This window comes from Dryobates pubescens, chromosome Z (assembly GCF_014839835.1).
Source record: "Dryobates pubescens isolate bDryPub1 chromosome Z, bDryPub1.pri, whole genome shotgun sequence".
Classification (NCBI taxonomy): domain Eukaryota; kingdom Metazoa; phylum Chordata; class Aves; order Piciformes; family Picidae; genus Dryobates; species Dryobates pubescens.
Window position 1 is genome coordinate 88,252,832 of NC_071657.1, and position 20,794 is coordinate 88,273,625.

General features: G+C 43.4%; 1 protein-coding gene across 5 annotated transcripts in view; it reads right to left on the reverse strand.

Annotated features, from left to right (window-relative positions):
* PDZD2 (PDZ domain containing 2) overlaps positions 1–20,794 on the reverse strand; it is a 148,545-nt gene that overhangs the window by 13,406 nt on the left and 114,345 nt on the right. For 3 of the 5 annotated variants that reach the window (XM_054177743.1, XM_054177744.1, XM_054177746.1), the window contains 10 exons: positions 19,686–19,759; positions 19,295–19,520; positions 18,144–18,261; positions 15,734–15,866; positions 12,226–12,307; positions 9,816–9,919; positions 8,907–9,075; positions 6,999–7,789; positions 5,676–5,820; positions 27–3,630 (listed from right to left, as the gene is read on the reverse strand). In XM_054177743.1, the coding sequence (XP_054033718.1) occupies positions 27–3,630; positions 5,676–5,820; positions 6,999–7,789; positions 8,907–9,075; positions 9,816–9,919; positions 12,226–12,307; positions 15,734–15,866; positions 18,144–18,261; positions 19,295–19,520; positions 19,686–19,759 (5,446 nt within the window). The remainder of the gene's footprint in view (positions 1–26; positions 3,631–5,675; positions 5,821–6,998; positions 7,790–8,906; positions 9,076–9,815; positions 9,920–12,225; positions 12,308–15,733; positions 15,867–18,143; positions 18,262–19,294; positions 19,521–19,685; positions 19,760–20,794) is intronic. The other 2 variants (XM_054177741.1, XM_054177742.1) reach the window with 2 other exon arrangements.

Below are 20,794 nucleotides of genomic sequence, written 5' to 3' on the forward strand. Positions count from 1 at the left end.
AACAGCAGTAGCAAATGAACACCAACCTGATGGACCAGCTGTTTCCTGAGCACTCCCCATCTGGAGAGCTGCCATGGGGCACATCATCATCTGAGGCAGATGCTGGTGTTCCTGAACCACTGTTCCGAGGGCTGCTGCTGTCCTTTCCCATCCCACTTGCTTCAGCAGGGCAACAGCGGGTTGGCAGGGGTGTGCTTCTCTGGGTGGGCATTTCGAGGGTTCTGCAGGGTGTGATTTCCAGTTCTGTCTTGAAGCATGCAGGCTGCAGGGGACCCGAGAAGCCCTCTCCACATAACTTATCCAGGTCGGGCATGCTGAGAGCCCTCAGCTCCCGCAGCCGTGAGCGGGACAGCAGTGGACGCCCCAGGCCCCGGCTGCGGCGCGCCTGAGAGGCTGAGGGGGGAAAGGCAGACGTGCCTGCCCCAGTGCTGTCCTCCTCACTCCTCTGGGGCTTTCCCTCCCCCTTATGACCCTCTGCCACATGCTTGGGTTCTGTGCTGGTGAGAGACTTGGCCATGGCATTGGCTGGGCTCGAGCTGGCACCATAGGAGCTCAAGCTCCGCCGCAAAGCCCATGGCATCTCGGCGGGGCTGGCTGCAGCAGGCATTCCACCACATGACCTCCTGGTGAGAGGGGACCTCACAGCTGAATGTATATCGATGGTCTTCACGATGGGGCGGTCAAAATTTGCTAAGTTTTCGAAGGATTTTATCCTTTGTTTGACAGAGAAGGATGAGGTAGGTTCATGTGGCCAGTTCAGCTCATAGTAGTAATAATTCTTCCTGAAGCTCCTCAGTTTATTGGTGGCAGGGCAGCTAACATCACTGGATGAGGAGCTGGTGTCATGGACCTTATGTATGCTTTTGGAGGTGTGTGTCTGATCCTTCCCACTCTGACCATTTGGCAGATTCAGATGGACCATCTTTAACATCCCTGTCACTGCCTGGGGGTATCTCTCTTCTGCGGCATGGGGGCCTTGCACAGGATGAACCTCTGCAACATGGCAGTCCTCCCTCAAGTGACCTGATAATTGGGCCGGCATTGAGTAAGTCCTTGTCACAGGTTTTGACAAGCCACAGAGATTTCTGTCTCCAGGGGCGTTTGATTTTGAGAAATACTGCATGGTCCCCATCTCCTCAGCCAGCTGAGGCACTTCTGTGTTCACCTCTTCTGTTTTGTCCAGCAATGGCATCTGCAAAAATGATGCTGGTGAGGAAGAGGCAGAGGATGAGGAGGAAGAGGAGGAGGATGAGGAAAGCTTCACCTCAATAAAAGTGCGCTGGATCTCCTGCCCTTCAAGCTGATCCTGCTGCACCAAGGGGGACCTCAATGAAGAAGAGCCTCCAGCAGATGGTCCTATGTTGTGCAGATCTAATTGCCTACAGTCATCTGCAGTATAGATGCTCTTGACTGCATTCAGGCCTGTTTCAGGCTTCTCAACCTTCCCTTTCACATATTCAACTTTTGGCATGCCATGTGGAGATGAAGTGACTTTGGACTGACCATCTCTGGCTCTGCAATCATCCATCTTAGTACTCTTACCCTGACACACCACAGGCTGCATGGAAACTTGCTTTTCTTTTGGCTTTCCCCATGCCTCCTGCAGATCTGTTAGCTCCCCACAGCCACATTTCATTTCATTGCTTGTTGTTGGGCTGCTGGTGCCATTCAAGAGAGGCAGAAGTGAATCTTCAGAAACTATCAAAGATGGTTTACTTTCTAGATCTGATTTTGGAGTCCTTGAGGCTGCTGAAATGGTCCTGCAAGGTTCTGGATTTGTAGGTGAATTATGGGACAATGGCATTTTCTTCCCCACAAGTTTTGGGGACAGCTGTGGAGAAACAGAAGCCCTTTTCTGATCAGCCCCACTGACTTTGGTAAGAATAGTGCCAGAAGAATCTGAATTTGACTTTGCTTTGCTTTTGATGGTGAACCCTTTCAGCTTTGGTCCTACTTTGGCTTTCTGATTATTTAAAAGAGTGTCCATTATACTTTTTTGTGCCATTCCCTTAGACTCCTGACAGGATTTTTTCTGTGAGGATGGACTGTGCGGTACAGCAGCTCCTTTGCAGTGATTTGTGCCTGAGTTTTGGACTTTTCCATTTGAAGTCCTTCCTGAAGTTACAGAATTAATTTTCTCATTTTTCCCTGGCAAGTCGTGAGTTGTATTAGCCTTTGGATCTTTAGATCTAGTAGGAAAGGGAGACCTGAGTGATATTGCTCTTGATGATGATGCATTCACATTATTGCTGTCTGTTTTAGAGAAGCTGGACAAACTGTTGTTTTCTTTCTTCACTAAGCAATAGCTAACAGCATGATTACAGTCATCAGCCACTGCTTCACTTTCAGATTTGGATCTCTGCTCATAGTGACATCCATCTTTCTGAACCAAGTTGTTCTCCACATCATTGCCATTTCTAGCAGAGCAAAAGCTTATCTTTTTGCAGTGCAGAGACCCTTCCTCTTTGCTGGATTCACAGCACTTCGTATGTCCATTACTGTTCTCCAATCCCACCTGTTCTTCTGTACTTAAGGCACCATTGTTACAGAAAGAATAAACTTCAGGGATACTGACTGAATTCTTTAGGATGTCTTTTTCTGGCAGGAAAACTGAGGAAGGAGAACACAAGGGTGCAGAGGACACATCTGAGCATTGTGAGGGACATGGAGTGGGACCACCATAATCTTCCAAGCCTAGTTTGTTAATGCTTGTCTCCAGTGACCCACACATTGCACAGCCTTCAGTTTGCAAAACTTTGCCACTGTAAGAGTCCAGTAGGGACAGAGAGGATGAGCTTGTTGCAGATGTGAGATGCTGATCCAGTGGGGGCTTTTGTGGCTCATTGTTCACACAACAAATCTCAATTTGCTCCTCATCTGATTCTGTTAGGGCACAGGCTGAAGGAGTGTTAGTAGAAGTGCATGGCCCAGGCAACACCTCATCAGCATTATCAAGGGCTTCTGTGACAGACTCTGCATCTGAGTGAGAGTCCTCAGCAGCTCCATACATTGACTTTGGAAATGGTTCGCTTTTTTTGCCTTCCAGACACTTTGCTGCAGGCAACTCATCCTCATTTAAGCTGCTAAAATTCCGAGAATAATTATTTAAAGAGTTTTTATTCACAGTAAAAAGCTTGCCCGTGTTAATGGAGTCCAACACAGACAGCCCCAAAACTCCTTGTGCACTAGCTCCACAATTCACATTTTTTTCCATCAGCTCCTCCTTGCCTGGCCGTGGCTCAGATCCAGGGCAGCCTTCGTCAGTCCCACAGCAGCACATCGTGGTGTATTCATCTCGGAGGGGGCTTTCCGCTCGCGATGGGGTGCGCGAAGCCCTGCTCTCAGGAGCACCCATTTGGCTGAGCAAGTCATCGATATCAGTGACAGGGATGGCTGCGCAGTCCCCGGCACGGCTGCTTTTTGTGGTACCTTTTCGCACGTCTTTGTTTGTGGCTTCAGGTGGCAGTGTTGCTCTCTCCACCACGCAGACACCACCAGCACTTTGCAGACCTGCTCCTTCTCTCTTACCAGCACTCAGTTCTTCCTCAGTTGCGAGGATATTGTTGACATCGGCCTGATTTTGACTGTCTACCCCTGGAGACAGGATGAGGTTTGTAAATCTGCTGACAGCTGCATCATGACAAAAATAAATACAAAGAAAAGGCATAATATTGTCAGATATAGGAAATGATACACAAAACACCAGGTTTTGTTACAAAAATAGACACTCACATAGTCAGACACATGATTTTCCTTTTGCTCTGCACCCTTCCTCTTCTGCAATGATGTTTACAATAACTCAAATTAATCATAATCCTGTGTATTTGAGTAGCACACAGGAAGTAGCGATTCACTTACCCAAGGTGAACAGGCATGATCTGTTTAATTCTCATCTTGGAAATCTCAGCAGTCAAACAGCCAACTACCAAAGTGTCAGTGTGCAGTAAATCAGGCTGAGCTGCACTGCCTCTCATTACCTATTTCATTGAAGATGTCTCCAATAGATTGCATAGCAAGCAAAGGTGAACAGGTAACATGGTGACAAACTGTGCATAAATAACTTGACTCTGATCCCCTTGGCACTTCTGCAGGTGTTTAATGTGACATGCATGGGTGATTTTATACACACATTAAGCATATGGGCTTTACAGGATTGTTGGCAGAGACCTTTCCTTGCTTCTAATACACGTTTAACCTACTCCTGGGCAACACACTGAGCTCCCTTTTACTGATGCACTATGACACATTCCTGTTCACACTGCTCTCCAGCTCTTCAAGTTTCAGCACTTCACCCTAAGCACCTGTTTGCACCTTTCTACTCTGCTTCTGGGACACTTGTTCTCATCCAAGCCGTGTTCCAGAAGCCACTTACTAGCAGATGAGGCCCAGAAGGTGCATGGAGAAGGAGGGGTGTATTCACAGAATCAGCATCCCTATCTGCACATTCAAATGTACCAGCACATCTCTCTAATCCTTGCACAAACCTGCAGGACTATCCACACACCTTAGGTAGCCAGGTTAAGAAGTGCAGATTCCTCCTGTAGTCAACCAAAGGAAAGACATCTAAGAAGGGCCATTTAAAACAGCTAGGTTAGGTTGTGAAGTACTGCCCTGCTTCAGCATGCTGGATCACACACTGAAGAGATCCTCTTGACTGCCAATGGCACAGGGTGAGGTGAAGCCTAAAGCAGAAGAATTGCCTGATAAAGGAGAGCCAATGTGCCTCTACTTCAATGCTACTAGCTTGCAAAAGCCACAGCAATCGAAGGAAACAAGGACAGGACTCTGTCAAGCCAGGAATTCCTTGAAGAACAACTAGAATGGAGGCATCTGGAAGCATTTTAGGCTCCCAGGTACTAGTAAGTACACAAGGAAGATCACAAGCTAGAATGAAGCAAGATATTATGTTCTTCTTGAATTTCAAAACATGCATTTCCACACCACATAATTTGTACAGTCTGTGGGGATGAATATATATTGCTGTAGCAGCATAAATCACCCCTGAGCAGAAACTAAGGAGGTATCAAACGTTTCAATTCAGACTGGAAAAATCTTCAGAAGAAACATGGAAATAAACATATTGCTAAGATTCTAGTTGTCTTGGGCTTTCCCTTTCATCTTTCTGCACATTAGAGGATTCTGACACATAGGAAGGAAGGAAGGAAGGAAGGAAAGGGAAGGAAGGAAAGGGAAGGAAGGAAAGGGAAGGAAGGAAAGGGAAGGAAGGAAAGGGAAGGAAGGAAAGGGAAGGAAGGAAAGGGAAGGAAGGAAAGGGAAGGAAGGAAAGGGAAGGAAGGAAAGGGAAGGAAGGAAAGGGAAGGAAGGAAAGGGAAGGAAGGAAGGAAGGAAGGAAGGAAGGAAGGAAGGAAGGAAGGAAGGAAGGAAGGAAGGAAGGAAGGAAGGAAGGAAGGAAGGAAGGAAGGAAGGAAGGAAGGGAGGGAGGGAGGGAGGGAGGGAGGGAGGGAGGGAGGGAGGGAGGGAGGGAGGGAGGGAAAGAAGACAACCTGGCTCACCAGTGCAGACAGTACCCTGTTTTTGTCTCTGAATGTAGACTGTTTCTCAAAATGCACCCCATTTTCCCCACTGAATTGATGTGAGAAGCTGGGGCAGCAGCAGACCCTGCTGATCCAAGGGAACTCAAAATATATGTTACGAAAGAAAAACTACTCTCTCACCTGATGCTGCTTTCTGGATCTCCAGGGTTACAGACGTGGGAAGACACTGCATAAGCAAGCAGATTTCCTCGTACGTCATCTTACTGACTGGGATACTGTTGATGGTGGTAATCTCATCTCCTACAGCCATCTTGCCCATTGATCCCTGATGCAATGACAGATTCAAAGAAAGTATAAATAAATATCAGAATCCCTTCCACAGGGGCAAAGATTGAAGAGATGTAACAAACTGCTTATGAACAACAGTCCTTATTTAACGTCATGGCAGAGCACAGGTACCACTGATGTCAGTTTGCCAACAGGGAAATAAAGATCAGACTGTGCGTTTGACAATAGGGGAATTAATGATCAGTCTCAAACAGGAATGTCAGAAGAGCTGCTGGTTTCTCTGAGAGCTCAGTCTCAGGGTGTAACACACAGACCTCTTCATTTAAATGAATTGGGACAAATCAGACCTAGACCGGAACACTGCCTATCATTTTTGCATTTCATGTATGTACTACATTCCTGGTCACAATCTCTCACTGGATTAATGGGACTCTCAGAAATAGCTACATTGGAATAGGACTGAGCTCTTAAGCTAAAAGCCGAAGTATGTTTCTAAACACTGCACAGTAAGTCAGAGAAAAAGGCAGGGAAAGAACTCAAATCATGATCTCTCACAGACCAATCTGAACAACTGCAATAAACCTCTTACCCTAGTGGCCACTAACTGAATTAAAAATGATACATCCAGCCTCCTTTCTCTTCCTGCACTTTTGTGTCTACATCAGCAACTCTACATCCATCATGAAGCAAGAATCCACACTAGTGCGTGCATGTATGAGATGTGGAAGAGCAGTGTGTTACGGGTACTACCATGGTGCTTGGCAAACCTGGCCAGCACCTAAGGCCTCCTGGTACCAGATTTGTGTAATACAAGAATACATGCATATAAAATGATAGAGCAAATAAACAGTTTTACCAGCAGGACTTACTTATTCTGTCTTTGCCCCTGGTGAAAAAGATAATAGCATTCCCTCAAAACTGTGACTGCAAGTAGGAATGAATCCATCTCAGCAGATCTGCTTTTGACTTTCTTTGTTTTGAATTGGCCAGGGTGTACCTCTGATTCAGAAACATTTCATTTAACAGCAGCTTCAGAACAATATGGGATGAGACATTCTGCCCAGCAGAGATGAACATCTCCCCTTGCACTTACTCTCAACAGATCACTTGCTTAATAATAGTAGTAGTAGTAATAACAATTAAAATAATAGTAATGACAATCCCTGTAAAGTGAAAGCAAATCACAACTTGGCAACCCAAATAAAAACAAATTACCATTTCTGCTGCTCCACCTGGCCGCAGCCCTGTGACAACAACCTTTAAGGGCATGGCCTGTATTTCCAAATCCAGGCCAAATGACTCATGCTCATTGCGGACCAGAGTGACTATTTCGCACTGGCCCTGCCCTATCCCATCAAGTGGTTCACACTTCTTGCTGTGAGGGAGCGTTCTCGCAACAGGCTTGTTGTAAGAGCCATGCTCCTCTGCCCTCTGCTTCTGAAGACTTCGGCACTCAGTGCTCATCATGCTTTTCACTCTTGTGAGTGCTCTGTGCTCAAGTTTTGGTGATCTCTTAGATTCAAGTTGTGCTTCTCGGAGCTCCTTCAAACTCAGGCTGCCAAGACGAACTTCAGGAACACTTGAGTAATCAAATGCTATGATGGGGAAGAAAGGAGAGTCGATTTGCTCCAGCGTGCTGTCTGCAGACTCCACAGAGTTGCTGAAGACAGGGGAAGACGTCTCTGTGCCACTGTATCTAGGTGACTCACTGTCCTGGCTCTCATCATCAATTTCTACAGATGGGGTTGTAACAACAATGCCAGCATCCTCCTGGCTCTTGGCCCTCTGGCTTCTTTGCAACTGGGAATTCTCATCATCATCACTAACATCACCATCATAGAAAACAACCCTTCTCTGTCGATGGAAGGGGCTACGGCCAGATTTGGGGCTGTCACTGAGGATGCCAGGTCGGATAGACTCCACAGGTTTGTTATGAAGGCAGGATGATCTCCCACTAGCTGGAGAAGCCAGACCATTTGCTTTTGCCACCCCTGTTTCTCTAGCAGCTATTAAAAAAAAAGAAAAAAAAATTGTACTTAATTTCTTAATTCATTTGCATTTATAGGTAATTATTAACACCATGTATCTGACTGCAGTATAGAGTACATGTGGCTCTGTTTGCAGGGAAAGCTTAATCTCTCCTTACCCTGCAAAAATCAGGTTACTCTTATCCTCCCTGTAACTACAGTAAACAACAGCAAGAGGAACAGCATAGAGCTCTACAATTTATGGGTAATTCCTGAAATCAGTTCATAGCACATCTGTTTCTGTTTTCCGTTTATTTCTGACCATGACCCAGAGAAGAAAGGGATGGAAATTCACATGTGTACTTTACACATCATTTCTTTCACATTATGCGTAAATCTATGCCCAGTACCACCTGCATAAACTTATAGAAAGTGAAAAATGCTTTCCTGAACAAAGACACAACCACCCCACAATCAGTTTCAAATTCAAGACTAATAAACCAAAGAACCCTTGTTTTGTTTTGTGGGTGTTTTATAATGTAAAAATACTTCTAAGCAGTAAGTACTGAATTTCTAGAGAGAAAAAACAAGAAAGACCAAGACAGTACTTGAGAAGCATAGGAAAGGGAGAATAAACATCATATTCTTTGATTTTGAGATCAGATGCGTGTCATAAAGGCAATGCAAGATTCTTTCAGTCAATTACTATGGGGAGAAAGACATATATGCAAAATATCTGACATCAAACTGAACATCTGATTATTTTTACACTGTTATACATGACATTTTGAAACAGCGCACTTGAAACAGCTACAACATTTCTATTAAAGTGCAATCCATCAGATGATCATCAGCCATGTGAAAAACACCCCTGTAGTACTGTCAATCTAGTTTTGGCCAAGACAGCCAAATGAAGTCATTTTCACATAATCAGAGTAGTAATTTGGACAAAATACCATGGAAATGAGCATTTATGTGCATTGTTGTAAACCCCTTCCATTTCCCAGAATTTCATATCATCAGCACTGGCTTGCACTATGCCGGCCAGCACTTTTAACCAGCACAGGAATCAGTGCAGTTCTCCTCTAATGCAAATCAGTGCTCAGTGACTCTGCCCTGTGCTAGTCAAATGACCAGACACATTTCTGTCACTTACTCAGGTTGCCAGGAAGAAGAGAGTTGTCATCCAAAAAACCATTTCTGTTCTTTTGACGGAGCTGCTCTTCATCACAGGAGCTGGTTACAGCATCAGAAAATGGGAGCTGGCTCGTACCGTCGTGTGAGAAGTACTGCGAAAGCTCTGCCTCAGAGCTGACAGATCCCTGCTGAAAAGAAGTGAGTCTGGTGACAGGCCATCATTGCTGCTTAAAGCCCCTGTCTACATGCAAGCACCACAAACTCCACTCACATTCCCACATCAATAAATGAAGTTTAAAGCAAATTTTTAAAATAGAGGTCTTGTCAGTATACTCAGAGCCAAACTGTCAAACTTGGATGGCTGAAATGCTGCACATCAATACATTTTTAGACAGTGTAATAAATAAGAAAGGATTCCTGTTTCCATGGCTATGCAGGTGTGGTTCAACACAGAAACAAGGGATGAAACCATTTATTCCCTTTGTACACCTTCCTCACTGAAAGAAGGAAAGGGTTTGTACTTCTGGACACAGTTTGTACATCTTCTTTGGCTTTTCCAGAAAAAACAGAGCTTCTCCTACAACAACTACAGAGAGAGACCTTCTGTTCACAGGCTAAGGTCTCTCCTGCTTAGCTTCATCTCTGAGTCCCACAGAGCAGGGGTGCCTTTGAGGTGGCAGGAGGTGGGAGACCACAGCTTTCTCCACCATGCTCTACACATCACTCCCAAAGGCTACAACCACACAGACAAAAAGGAGCTTGCTGCTGCCATGATTTAAACACGTGACATAAGAAACAAACCCTTTTATGGATCCCATGTCACATGGAAGCAGCATTGAGGTTTGGTTTTGAACTCTGATCAAATAAAAGCTTCAGCAAAAGAGGAATTTAAAGAAGACATTGTTTTTATTGCATCTAATCCTGTTACCCGGCTTGCTGGCTCCAGGAATCTCTTCATAGTCCAGCTGAGACCAGATGAGGTGTCTCCTTGTTTGGCCTTCACACTAGGAGATGGACTTTTCTGTATGGCTCCTGTTAAGACACAGATTAATTAGATGCTGCAAATTACAAGTTGTGGTCCATATATCCTCATTTGCTTTTGGAGTTGAGAGCTGCATTTAATCTCACTTACTTCATATGTGAATTGCTTTCCTAGAATAAGATTTATTTAACATTTCACAAGCTCTCCCTTTACCACACAGAAATATTATGCCAGCCAGGACCAGGACAGAGCTATGAACAAGAGGTAAGTAGGGGATGGTTTCCTTATCTCCTGGAACATAATGCTAAGTGCAACCTCAAAAGACAAATTAGCAGCCATTGGCAAGGTCTGCTTCAAAAAATGTCTTAGCTGACACAAATATAAAGAGGATAATTACAAATCTAACATTTCTGTCTAAAAATCACCTCACTAGTCATTCTGCCACTGCCAAGAGTTTCCTTTCATCTGTGTGATTTTAGTACGTGCTACGTCTAGAGTTTGAAAACATCAAACAAGTGCTAGAGGACACATTTTTATATAATCCCAAAGATTATAGTAAGAGTTAAAACAAATAGTTCAGTATGAAATACCTTGACTTCTTTAAATGGACACAACAACATTTTGATGGAGTTTATTCCTCCTGTCCTTTCCCTATTGGGACAGTCAGCTTCCCATCCATTTTGAAGAGAGAATCACAGAATCACAGAATCACCAAAGTTGGAAGAGACCTCAAAGATCATCAAGTCCAACCTGTCACCACAGACCTCGTGACTAAACCATGGCACCAAGTGCCACGTCAAATCCCCTCTTGAATACCCCCAGGGATGGTGACTCCACCACCTCCCGGAGAACTTTCTCCTCACCTCGAGCCTAAACTTCCCCTGGCACAGCTTGAGACTTGTCCCCTTGTTCTGGTGCTGGTTGCTTGAGAGAAAAGACCAACCCCCTCCTGGCTACCACCTTCCTTCAGGTAGTTGTAGACAGCAGCTTCTCCTCGTAAGGCTTGTGTTCAAGGCCTCTCAACAGCCTCGTTGCCCTTCTCCGGACACGTTCAAGTGTCTCAATGTCCTTCTTAAATTGAGGGGCCCAAAACTGGGCCCAGGACTCAAGGTGTGGCCTAACCAGTGCAGAGCACAGGGGCACAATGACTTCCCTGCTCCTCCTGGCCACACTGTTCTTCACAGTATTACAGTATCACAGTATCACTAAGGTTGGAAGAGACCTCAAAGATCATCGAGTCCAACCTGTCACCACAGACCTCATGACTAGACCATGGCACCAAGTGCCACGTCCAATCCCCTCTTGAACATCTCCAGGGATGGTGACTCCACCACCTCCCTGGGCAGCCCATTCGAATGACGAATGACTCGCTCAGTGAAGAACTTTCTCCTCACCTTGAGCCTAAACTTCCCCTGGCGCAGCTTGATACTGTGTCCTTGATGCAGGCCAGGATGCCATTGGCCTTCTTGGCCACCTGGGCACACTGCTGGCTCATGTTTAGGTGGCTGTCAATCAGTACCCCCAGGTCCCTTTCTGTTTGGGAGCTCTCCAGCCAATCCGACCCCAGCCTGTAGCTCTGCATGGGGTTGCCGTGGCCAAAGCGCAGCACCTGGCACTTGGACTTGTTGAATGCCATCCCGTTGGACTCTGCCCATCTGTCCAGCCTGTTAAGGTTCCTCTGTAGAGCCCTTCTACCCTCTAACTGACCAACATCTTCTCCCAACTTGGTGTCATCTGCAAATGTACTGATGATGGACTCAATCCCCTCATCCAGATCATCAATAAATATATTGAACAGGATGGAGCCCAGTACTGATCCCTGGGGGATGTCACTGGTGACTGGCCACCAGCTGGATGTGGCACCATTCACCACCACTCTCTGGGCTCGGTCCTCCAGCCAGTTCCTAACCCAGCACAGAGTGTTGCTGTCCAAGCCACGAGATGACAGCTTGGCCAGAAGTTTGCTGTGGGGGATGGTGTCAAAGGCCTTGCTGAAGTCCAGGTAGACTACATCCACAGCCTTCCCCACATCCACCAGGTGGATCACCTGATCATAGAAGGAGATCAGGTTGGAGAGGCAGGATCTGCCCTTCCTAAATCCGAATAGAGCAAAGAAAATTCTTCTTGGCAGCTGTACTTTCAGATCTAGCAAAACAAAGCAAGTAACATGAGCTATAGAGTTGATTCATCTGAAGTGAATGTTTTGGCTAAAATTTCTGCAGTGGACAGAGTGATTGCAAACCCTAAACTCTTCTGCTGCTTCAAGGGCCCACTGATGCTGGGGAGCTCAAGAGCATGTCCTTAAACATTCCTGCAACTGGAAAAGGGTACACATTAGGAGAGAACACGCTGCTACCTGTGATGTGAGAGGAACTGGCATCCTTGTTATCTCGGTGGGTAGTTCGTGCAATTGCTTCATCCATCTCCTGCTCAGAAACCTAATGCCAAATGGAAGACAGAGATCAAACTGGGTAGATGAGACAAAGAAGAAAGTCTGACCACTTACCACCACAAGTACGTGACCTGGTCAAAGAAGACCTGGTTAAGAGCTCCTAAGTACTGGTCCCCTGATTCAAACTCCCTCCACGCCACTCTTCTGCAGAAACCAGGATGCAGAAGCCTGCAGACCTCACAAAGACCATGTTCAAGCGCCACATTATGCAAGCAAATAAAGCTGCACCAGACTTCAAGAAATCAAATGAAGCCATTACAGCACAATTTTAACTTAATTAAGTGCTTTACATTAATTTATCAAGAAAATGTTACTCTAAAATAGACAAAGACTGTGTTGTACATCAGCAACGGAAAATACCCTACGTTTAACCCACCGGAAGAATACCAGACTTCCTAAGATATCAGCTGCCTTTTAAATTCTTGCTCCCTGCTTTCAAAAGGAAGCCTAAGTCAGCAATTTGCAATTAATAATTCTCTGGTTTAAGAATAAATACTGGTTTTCCGTGTTTGCTAATTTTACCCTGAATTACTGCCGTGCACTTAATTCTTATTGCTAGAAAAATCCATATAAATTTACAACAGGAAAAACTAGTCTGCAGAATATATATTTTAAAACAGCAAGTAAGTTAATTCTGTCAAAAATAATTTCTATGCACATTGCTTCACATGAATTAAAATTCAGCATAAATAGAGACTAGAAAGGAAACTCTTCCTGAACCATGAAGATTTGAAAGATTCCTAAGGAAACTCCAGCAGTTTAAACATAGTTTAAATGCCACATTCACTCAGAATAACAAGAAAGAGAATTTTGTGTTATTTCTCTTGGAAGTACATGAAAACATCAAAGTGAACATATTCAGTAACAAAATGTACTGTGGACCTTTTGTGTCACAAAATGAGACATCGAGTATAAAAATGTCCAAACCAACATGAGCCTTTGTAGAAATACATCTCTGTTTTCAGTCTGCAGGATGACCTTACAGAAAACCAAAAGCCTCTGAGCTCCTGGGTCACAAAGAGTTCCTACAGGACATAGACCAACCCCTAAGAGTATGTTTCAGGACCTTTATACACAAACCTTTGGGTAAAGAATGTCCCAGAAGTAAAATTAGGTGCTGGGCAGACTTCAGTATTTGTTAAAGCTAACCAAAAATCCACAATTCTGCAAGCTCTGACAATTTTTATTTTAAGCATCCTCAGTGGCAAATCAAACTGGAGAAGGACAAGCTAATTCTTAACCACAATGTGCAAGCTGGGGTATTATTAACAGCACATAAAATAAAATAAATAAAACTGGATGTGGTGGTTTTAGGTGATGCCTTTAAAATTTAGTTACAGATTTCGAGCAGAAAAGTAGAAAAATATAAATAAATCACTATTAGGTGTAAAAGGGAAAATAAGATTATTCTAAACAAATTCATTGGGCAAATATCTGGAATAAGAGGAGCTGTACCACAACAATGCTCCCCTTTTCTCTTCTCTTCTGATCTCTGGCTGTTTTGCTTCGCTCGGGAGAGATAACCTGCTTATTCGTCTGGCTTTGGCTAAGTCTAACTTTTCTCCCCCTCTCTCTTGTCCCTTTTGTACAGGGGGGTAGGGGAGCTTTCCCTGGTCTCTTGACCAGGGAGGGTTTTCATGCTGTTTGCTGATTGTAAATATCTGTATAATATCATAAATATTGTATATTTTCTACATATTCATTGCATTCCATTGTAGAGTGTAGATTTTGCTGGTCAATACAGCTTCATTTCCTTCTAACTGAGTTGGTCTGGCAAAAGTTAATTCTGGGGGGGGCGGGGTGGATTTCAACCCACCACACTGGATCAAAAAAACCCAACAACCAAAGAAACAAACCAAAAAAACTCAACCAAACCCAAACCACACACAATTCTGTAGATCCACTAGTGCTGTCAGAAAAACAGTAACAATGACATAATGATAAATATAGGTCCTCATGTTTATCCACTCCTTCAGAGAGCCAGAGATTCAGCACTGCCTGGGAAGAAAAAAATGCTTTAGGGTCTCTCCAGCTTAGCTTTAAGCTTTCCTTAGCATGTCCTGGCAAAGGATATGCTTTAAAACCACATATGGAAAACTGTAATGGGAGCTACTTAATAGTTTCCTTCTGTTACTGAGTAATAGCAAGTATCAGCTTAACTCAGTTCATCTTCTCAGCAGACACCTGGTTAGGTCACTCATCGGCTTTCAAGCCATCACCACAGCAATATGAATGACAGCGGAAAAAGGGCAGACTCCACTCCATGGAGTTTTATTCCATGCTGCTTACAGACTCTCCAAAAACTCTATTTTATGCTTTAATAATGAAATCAAAATGAGCCATCGTGCTGGTGCAGCACAGCATACAGACTCCCTAGAAATACTGTTATTTTAGGCTATAAGCCAAATTCTTACCCCCTCCATGCTTACCTTTAACTAACTGAGCCACAGCCTCTCTCTTTTTAACAGGACAAGGCCTTGCAGCAGTGATAATACACTCTCAACAGCAGACTCCTATTTGTTTGTTGTTTGTATATTGGATTTAGCAGAAAATATGCAACGAACTATAAAATAAGAAACCTGAGTTCTCCTAGATATGTATATATTAAGGCATCCATTTGTACTTATGAGTTCAAGAGTCAGAATGCTCTGCACCCACTAATGCAAATATTTTTACAGTTTCATTCCTGTTTAAACAGGAAGGGTTTGTGCACTTACGAAATTCTTTGAAATATTGAAATAAAAGAAGTTGTTATTCCCTACAGCTTGGTTAAGAGGCTTTCATCTTCTATCATCATTTTTTAAAATTGCTTGGAAATACTCTCTTTATAAACACAGCCTTATTTCCAAATTGCTCTTACACGGATTTCACAGTAGCAGCATGTTCCAAATTCTCACATCTTAATTCCTGAAAGAAAACTTTGATCTTTAGATAGACTTACTTTAAAAAAAAAAAAGAAAAAGAAAAACCCAACAAAACAGTATTCCTGCTACTTTGTTATAGCTGATCAGTTCAATCTGTTGTTATAGTTGATCAGTTCAACCTGGCCCTAAATCATATTCCACTCAAAGACAAACTAACTGCAAAATAACTTATAGGAGGAAAAGGATTTGTGCCATTATTTGTGCTGCCACTTGGTTCATGTACCAAGAAAGACAGAAACATGTTACTCAAGTAGTTCCAGGAAAATTGCATTTGATCAGTAGGTGACTAAATGAAAAAGCAGCAGGAACAGTCCAGCATGGCTACAGCTTACAAAACTGGAAGACAAAATTACAATCCTTCTTGCACAACACAATGCCATAGAAAGAAAAAATCCAATATTCTTCATTTGTGGCTTTGTGAACAGCAAGACACAAATTACAGAACCAGATGAAAACAGCCCAGATACAATAACACATTTTCTCCTCACCTTTGGGTTAGGATGCCGACTAATGATTAGGCTGACCGGACCTGGACCACATTCACTCAGGATGGCATAGGCTTCACTTAACGCTGCATGACGCAGACTCACTGAATCTGCCTCCAGGATCTGGTCACCTCGACTGCCAAGAGACACAGAGCTAGTTAATCACAACTGCCTTTTACAAAACCATTTGTGTTTTCAGCTGATGGCTGAGCTTTTCCAAAGATGCAAGTGTCTGGAACAAAGATCTGTCCTGCAATGAAGCCACTCTTGTTCCTGCTGCCAGTGACATGAATGCTTTATGTCCTGTTGACTTTGGGAGGTCCAGAGATCCCTTCTGTACTTACTGTCAGTGCTACAAACCCTTTGAAGTCAGCAGAGAAAAGTGTCTGCATTTGGATCAGGGTGAAAATAAACTTCAATTCCAGTTCTGTGGTCAGACACTTGTTTACCACAGAAGAGGAAGAATTGCAATCAGATAGGATGTTCCTTCCCATCATACTGAATTACTTAACACAAACAATGGTAAAAAATTAATGGTTTAGATATTAGTTTATGAAACATCTCCAGGAAAGAAAAATGAGCCTGATAAGCCTGTGTTTACTTAAAATTACGCATAGAACCCATTAAAAAAACAAAACAAACCAAGCAAACTAAAAAATCCCAAACAAACAAATTAAAAAAACCCTGAAACCCACAAAAACCCAACCCCTCAAATAAGCAACCAAAAAACTCCAATAAAACCAAACCTCTCCTGGAAGGAAAGCACTGATTGTTTAGTTTTGTTTTCCCAGTTTCTTAACTGTTGCTCATTGTGCTCAGACATCTGGAACTATTCAAAAGAAAAGATCATCAACTGGGGATATCATTAAAGCAGTCTTCATAATTACTAAAGCAATTGCTTTAAGAAGACACCCCCTGACAATCTACTACTGCTTATTTAAGTTGGGCTATTTGTGACAATGAAACTGAGTTTGCACTGTGAGTCCACATGCCAAAGGTAAAATTGAAACAGCACGTGGCAGCCTTCAGTAACCTGGACTTCTCCTATAAGCTTAGGAAAGCAAAGGGTGGCCCAGTGGCTGTGCAATCATGCTGCTACTTCACTCAACTTTTGTATTTACACAGATATTAGAAAATACATTAATAGGAGTCGCTTACACAGGCACATGATTGAGAGAGGGAGCTCACATACGAAGAAGCCAACCTCTCCTGGTACTGCAAAGCCAGTATTTGATCCACAAAACTTTCCAAAAAATCATCCTTTAAATTTTGGCTGATGGAGCCATAAACCACTACTGGGACAACAGAGGCAATGTCTCAAAGATGCAAGCTAGAAATCCTGGAAATATACCTGGATATAATCAATCACTTAAACCCTAAAACATGATACAGCTGTTACATACAGATGCAACAACTGCAATGTTTTCCAAAGAGGCTTACAAGAAAGCAAGTCACCATTAAACACTGTGTCCGATAGACATTTCTACAGAGTGGGAAGTCTCAAGGGTTTTGGCAAGGATGTCAGCACAAAATCATCTTCTTCCCTTATTAAAAAAAAATGAGTTGCTCTCAGTTTTTCTGGTGAGCAAGGAAAAAGAAGGCACTTCCCACACGTGAAAGCAACGCATTTTCTCTGCCTCTCTGCTCACACCACACATTCAGCGTGGATCACGCAGTCCCAGTGGGTCTTCAGTGCAACCTGCCCTCCTGTGCCATGCTCCCAGCACCCACCATTGATGCAGGTGGAAGTGTTTTGTAAAAACGAAGCCTCCAGGAGAGGAATATCAAACAGCTTTCTGTCACTTAATCCAACATAAAGCACAAGGGAACCCTAGGAATGACTGCTTCTCTCTCTTGTGGATCCTTAAAGACAAGCAAACTCCACGACAGAGTAAATAAGATGGGCAGATCAGCCTGCCATGATTCTGATTGACAGTAAGGCCAGAAAAGTGCTGCTGCTTCAGCCATGGGCACAGCCAGCTGCAAGAAAATCTCCCCCAGATCTTTCTTTAAGAGAGTTTCAGGTGACTGAGCTTTTAGCAGAGCTCTGCAAATTTCTTCCCGATATAAGGTCTCTGGCTGCAGCTCTGACAAAAAGATGTGAGGCTGCATTGCTTGCTGCAATTCTTCCTCAAACGGTGCTATTAGGTTTGACTCTCTCTATAGAGAGTTAAAACAAACAAACAAACAAACCCCAAACCCCCCACATTTTAATGACTGTGCTGCTTCCAGCATGAAGAATAGTGTTTCCTGGCTATTTAATACCATTTTGGAATGTCTTCATTTAAATGTGTACTTTTTGGTTAACCCTTCAGTATAAATCCCCTCCCTGCCATATCAACCAATTGGTGAATACACAGTCTCAACTGATTTTATGGCAAAACCACTCCAGCACATTTCTGCTTTAACTAACCTTAATCTGCCATCCATTTTAGCCACTGATCCTGGGGCCAGGCTGTGAATATATATCCCTGGAGAATTGTTTTCCAGTGTAAGACAACAGGCACCAATGCCCAGCCCAACCCCTGGCTCTGTGAAAAACAAAAAGTACAAAGAAAAGTAGCAGATTGTAATCACACAGGACACACAAGTGTTTGTGCTCCCACACCCCATGTGAGAGCAACCCTCCCTCATGTATTGTTTAAGGGCTGGCCTTAGGTGCAGTAAGTCAGGAAGCCAAAACCAACAGTGGAAATCAAGACTGAAAATATCTGATCCTGTTTTCTAAAATCCATCACTCCCAGCAGATTTTCTGTGTGCCGTGGGAACTGCCTGAAAATGCTGCACAAGGTCTGATCTGGTCCAAGGCACAAAGGAGTAGGGGCAGCAATTCAATAAAGATGTCACTTAAGATTATAGCAGAAAGAGCTGAGATGCTGCCAACTGTACTCATTGGTTTATGTTAATTATCTGCATGGAATTCCTCAGCAAAGATGTAGGAAAAAAGGTGTCTCTGGTTCAGTGACTTACTCCATCCACCTTCACATTTGCATTCCTCCAGGTGACAGAATCTTAGCAATTGTTAGACAACTTACATTTTCTCTCCACATTTTCAATCCAGTCCTTAAAATCAGCATATTTTAAACTTTTAATATAGGTCTATTTTTTCCACCACATATAGAATATTTTCTAGAGTATCATGTTCAATTGTTGATCACAAAAGCAACCCTCAAGTAGGAGTTAGAACAGCTCATCTGGGAAATTTTGAGCACACTGCATGGCTTTGCCTTACTCAGAGCTGCCTTTTACAAGAAGGGCATGGCCACTCGGGCTGATGCCAAGGTGCTGATTCATGTTTTGCCTGGTATCTCACAGTCTCCTTCTTTTAGCAGCAACAACATCATTGCTACCCCTAAGAGACTGCTCACTCTGAAGCAGAAAGGTGTGGATAGGGAAACCCTTGATAAGATTTTGCATTAGAGGATGTTTTTCTCCCCCATCCCGTGGTGCAAGACCAGATGAACACAGGTAGGTGCCTTGGATATTTAAGCCTCTAGTCTGTTACTAAAAACTTGCCTAAGAAGCTGAGATTCATTCTCCAAGCCCATTTCAGTGGACTTTTACCTTTATTGAGTGTCACATCCATGACAATCCTGTCCTTCGGGCCGGGTCCTTTGCGGCTGGAGGAGGAACTGTCCACCTCGTCAGGGCCAGGGACCAGCAAACTACCACTAGCACTGGAGCTAGGGGAGCTGGAGCGGCTCAGCAAGGTGGGAGTCACACAAGGTGTGAGGCTTGGGCTGCGCAGTCGAGTGCGCACAGTCAGTGTCACCACACCTTTCTTGAGTTGCTGGAGAGACAGAAGAGATCCCCAATAAGGTGACATGATACACCAACATTAGTCAGTAAAACCCGCATACAGTAACTCGTGGCAGCAACAGAATATAAAGACAAGGACACAAAATGGAACTGAAGAGAGAGGAGCATTAATCTCTCCTGTACACATCCATGTTACCTTAAACCTCTGAATCGCCTCCTGATGGGTCAGTCCTTGTAGAGATTCTCCATTAACTTCTAGGATTTCATCTCCTGGTAAAGAGATACAGAAAATGAAGTCAACAGTATACAAAGATGTAAAAACTTTTCCTATATGTAAGGCAACTGGATACTGTGATGATTCCAGTCAACTGCTCAGTAAAAAGCCTTTTGGAACTTATATTTTTACAGTTTGTTTTCACTTGTCCTAATGCTTTTACAAGCTAATAGTGACAAATCAGTGAAGACTGTTCTTCTGCAGAATCCTTAAACTGGCATTGTCATACTAAAAAACAAGTTGAAGACATTATGCATTTTAACTAAAGCCTGAAAAGCTCTTGTGACAGTTTGGGCTGTGCCTTTAAGAAAAAGACAGCTGCAGAATTCTCTAGCTGAATGTTTATGGGTAAAAAGGAAAATAAAGATTAACGGTAAATAAATTTCATTGGTCAGATGTGAGATGTACCATAGCAAATATCACTAACATTCTTTCTCTCACTCACTCCAGCTTCAGTCTGTTCTGACTTTGTTTCTTGGCCAGACTGCATGCATGCTGACCCTCAGCTGAAACTGATACAAGTAACTAACTTTCTTAACAACTGCTTTGAGCTAATGAATTTGCCTTAATATCCTTTTCTCTTTCTTTCTTCTTTTTTGCCTAATTAACTACTAGGGGAAAGGGAAGGAGGGGGAGAGAGATCTGGGGGGGAACCCAAGGTGGGATCCTCCTCTGGAGGATCTGTGTATGTGTTATTTCCTGTAAATTCTTGTATGATATTGCAAATACTATATATTTTGTATATATTCATTGCATTTTATTATTGATTGCAAAATACAGCTTTTCATTCGCTTCTCCTACTGGGCTAGCTGTGCTTTATTGTTGGTGCGTGTGGGCTAAAGCATCACACCAAGCTCTTAATATCAAGTCCAAAAGGACTATAAAAATCCCTAACTTTTGTGAAGTGAGAACCTAAGTGAAACACTATGGCACATCACCCTGAAACCAGTTCAGAGAAAATGAATCTTGCATCCACATGCAGAAAGCAAACATGTCTTCTTACTAAATACCTATGGAAGAAGTGTTTAGCT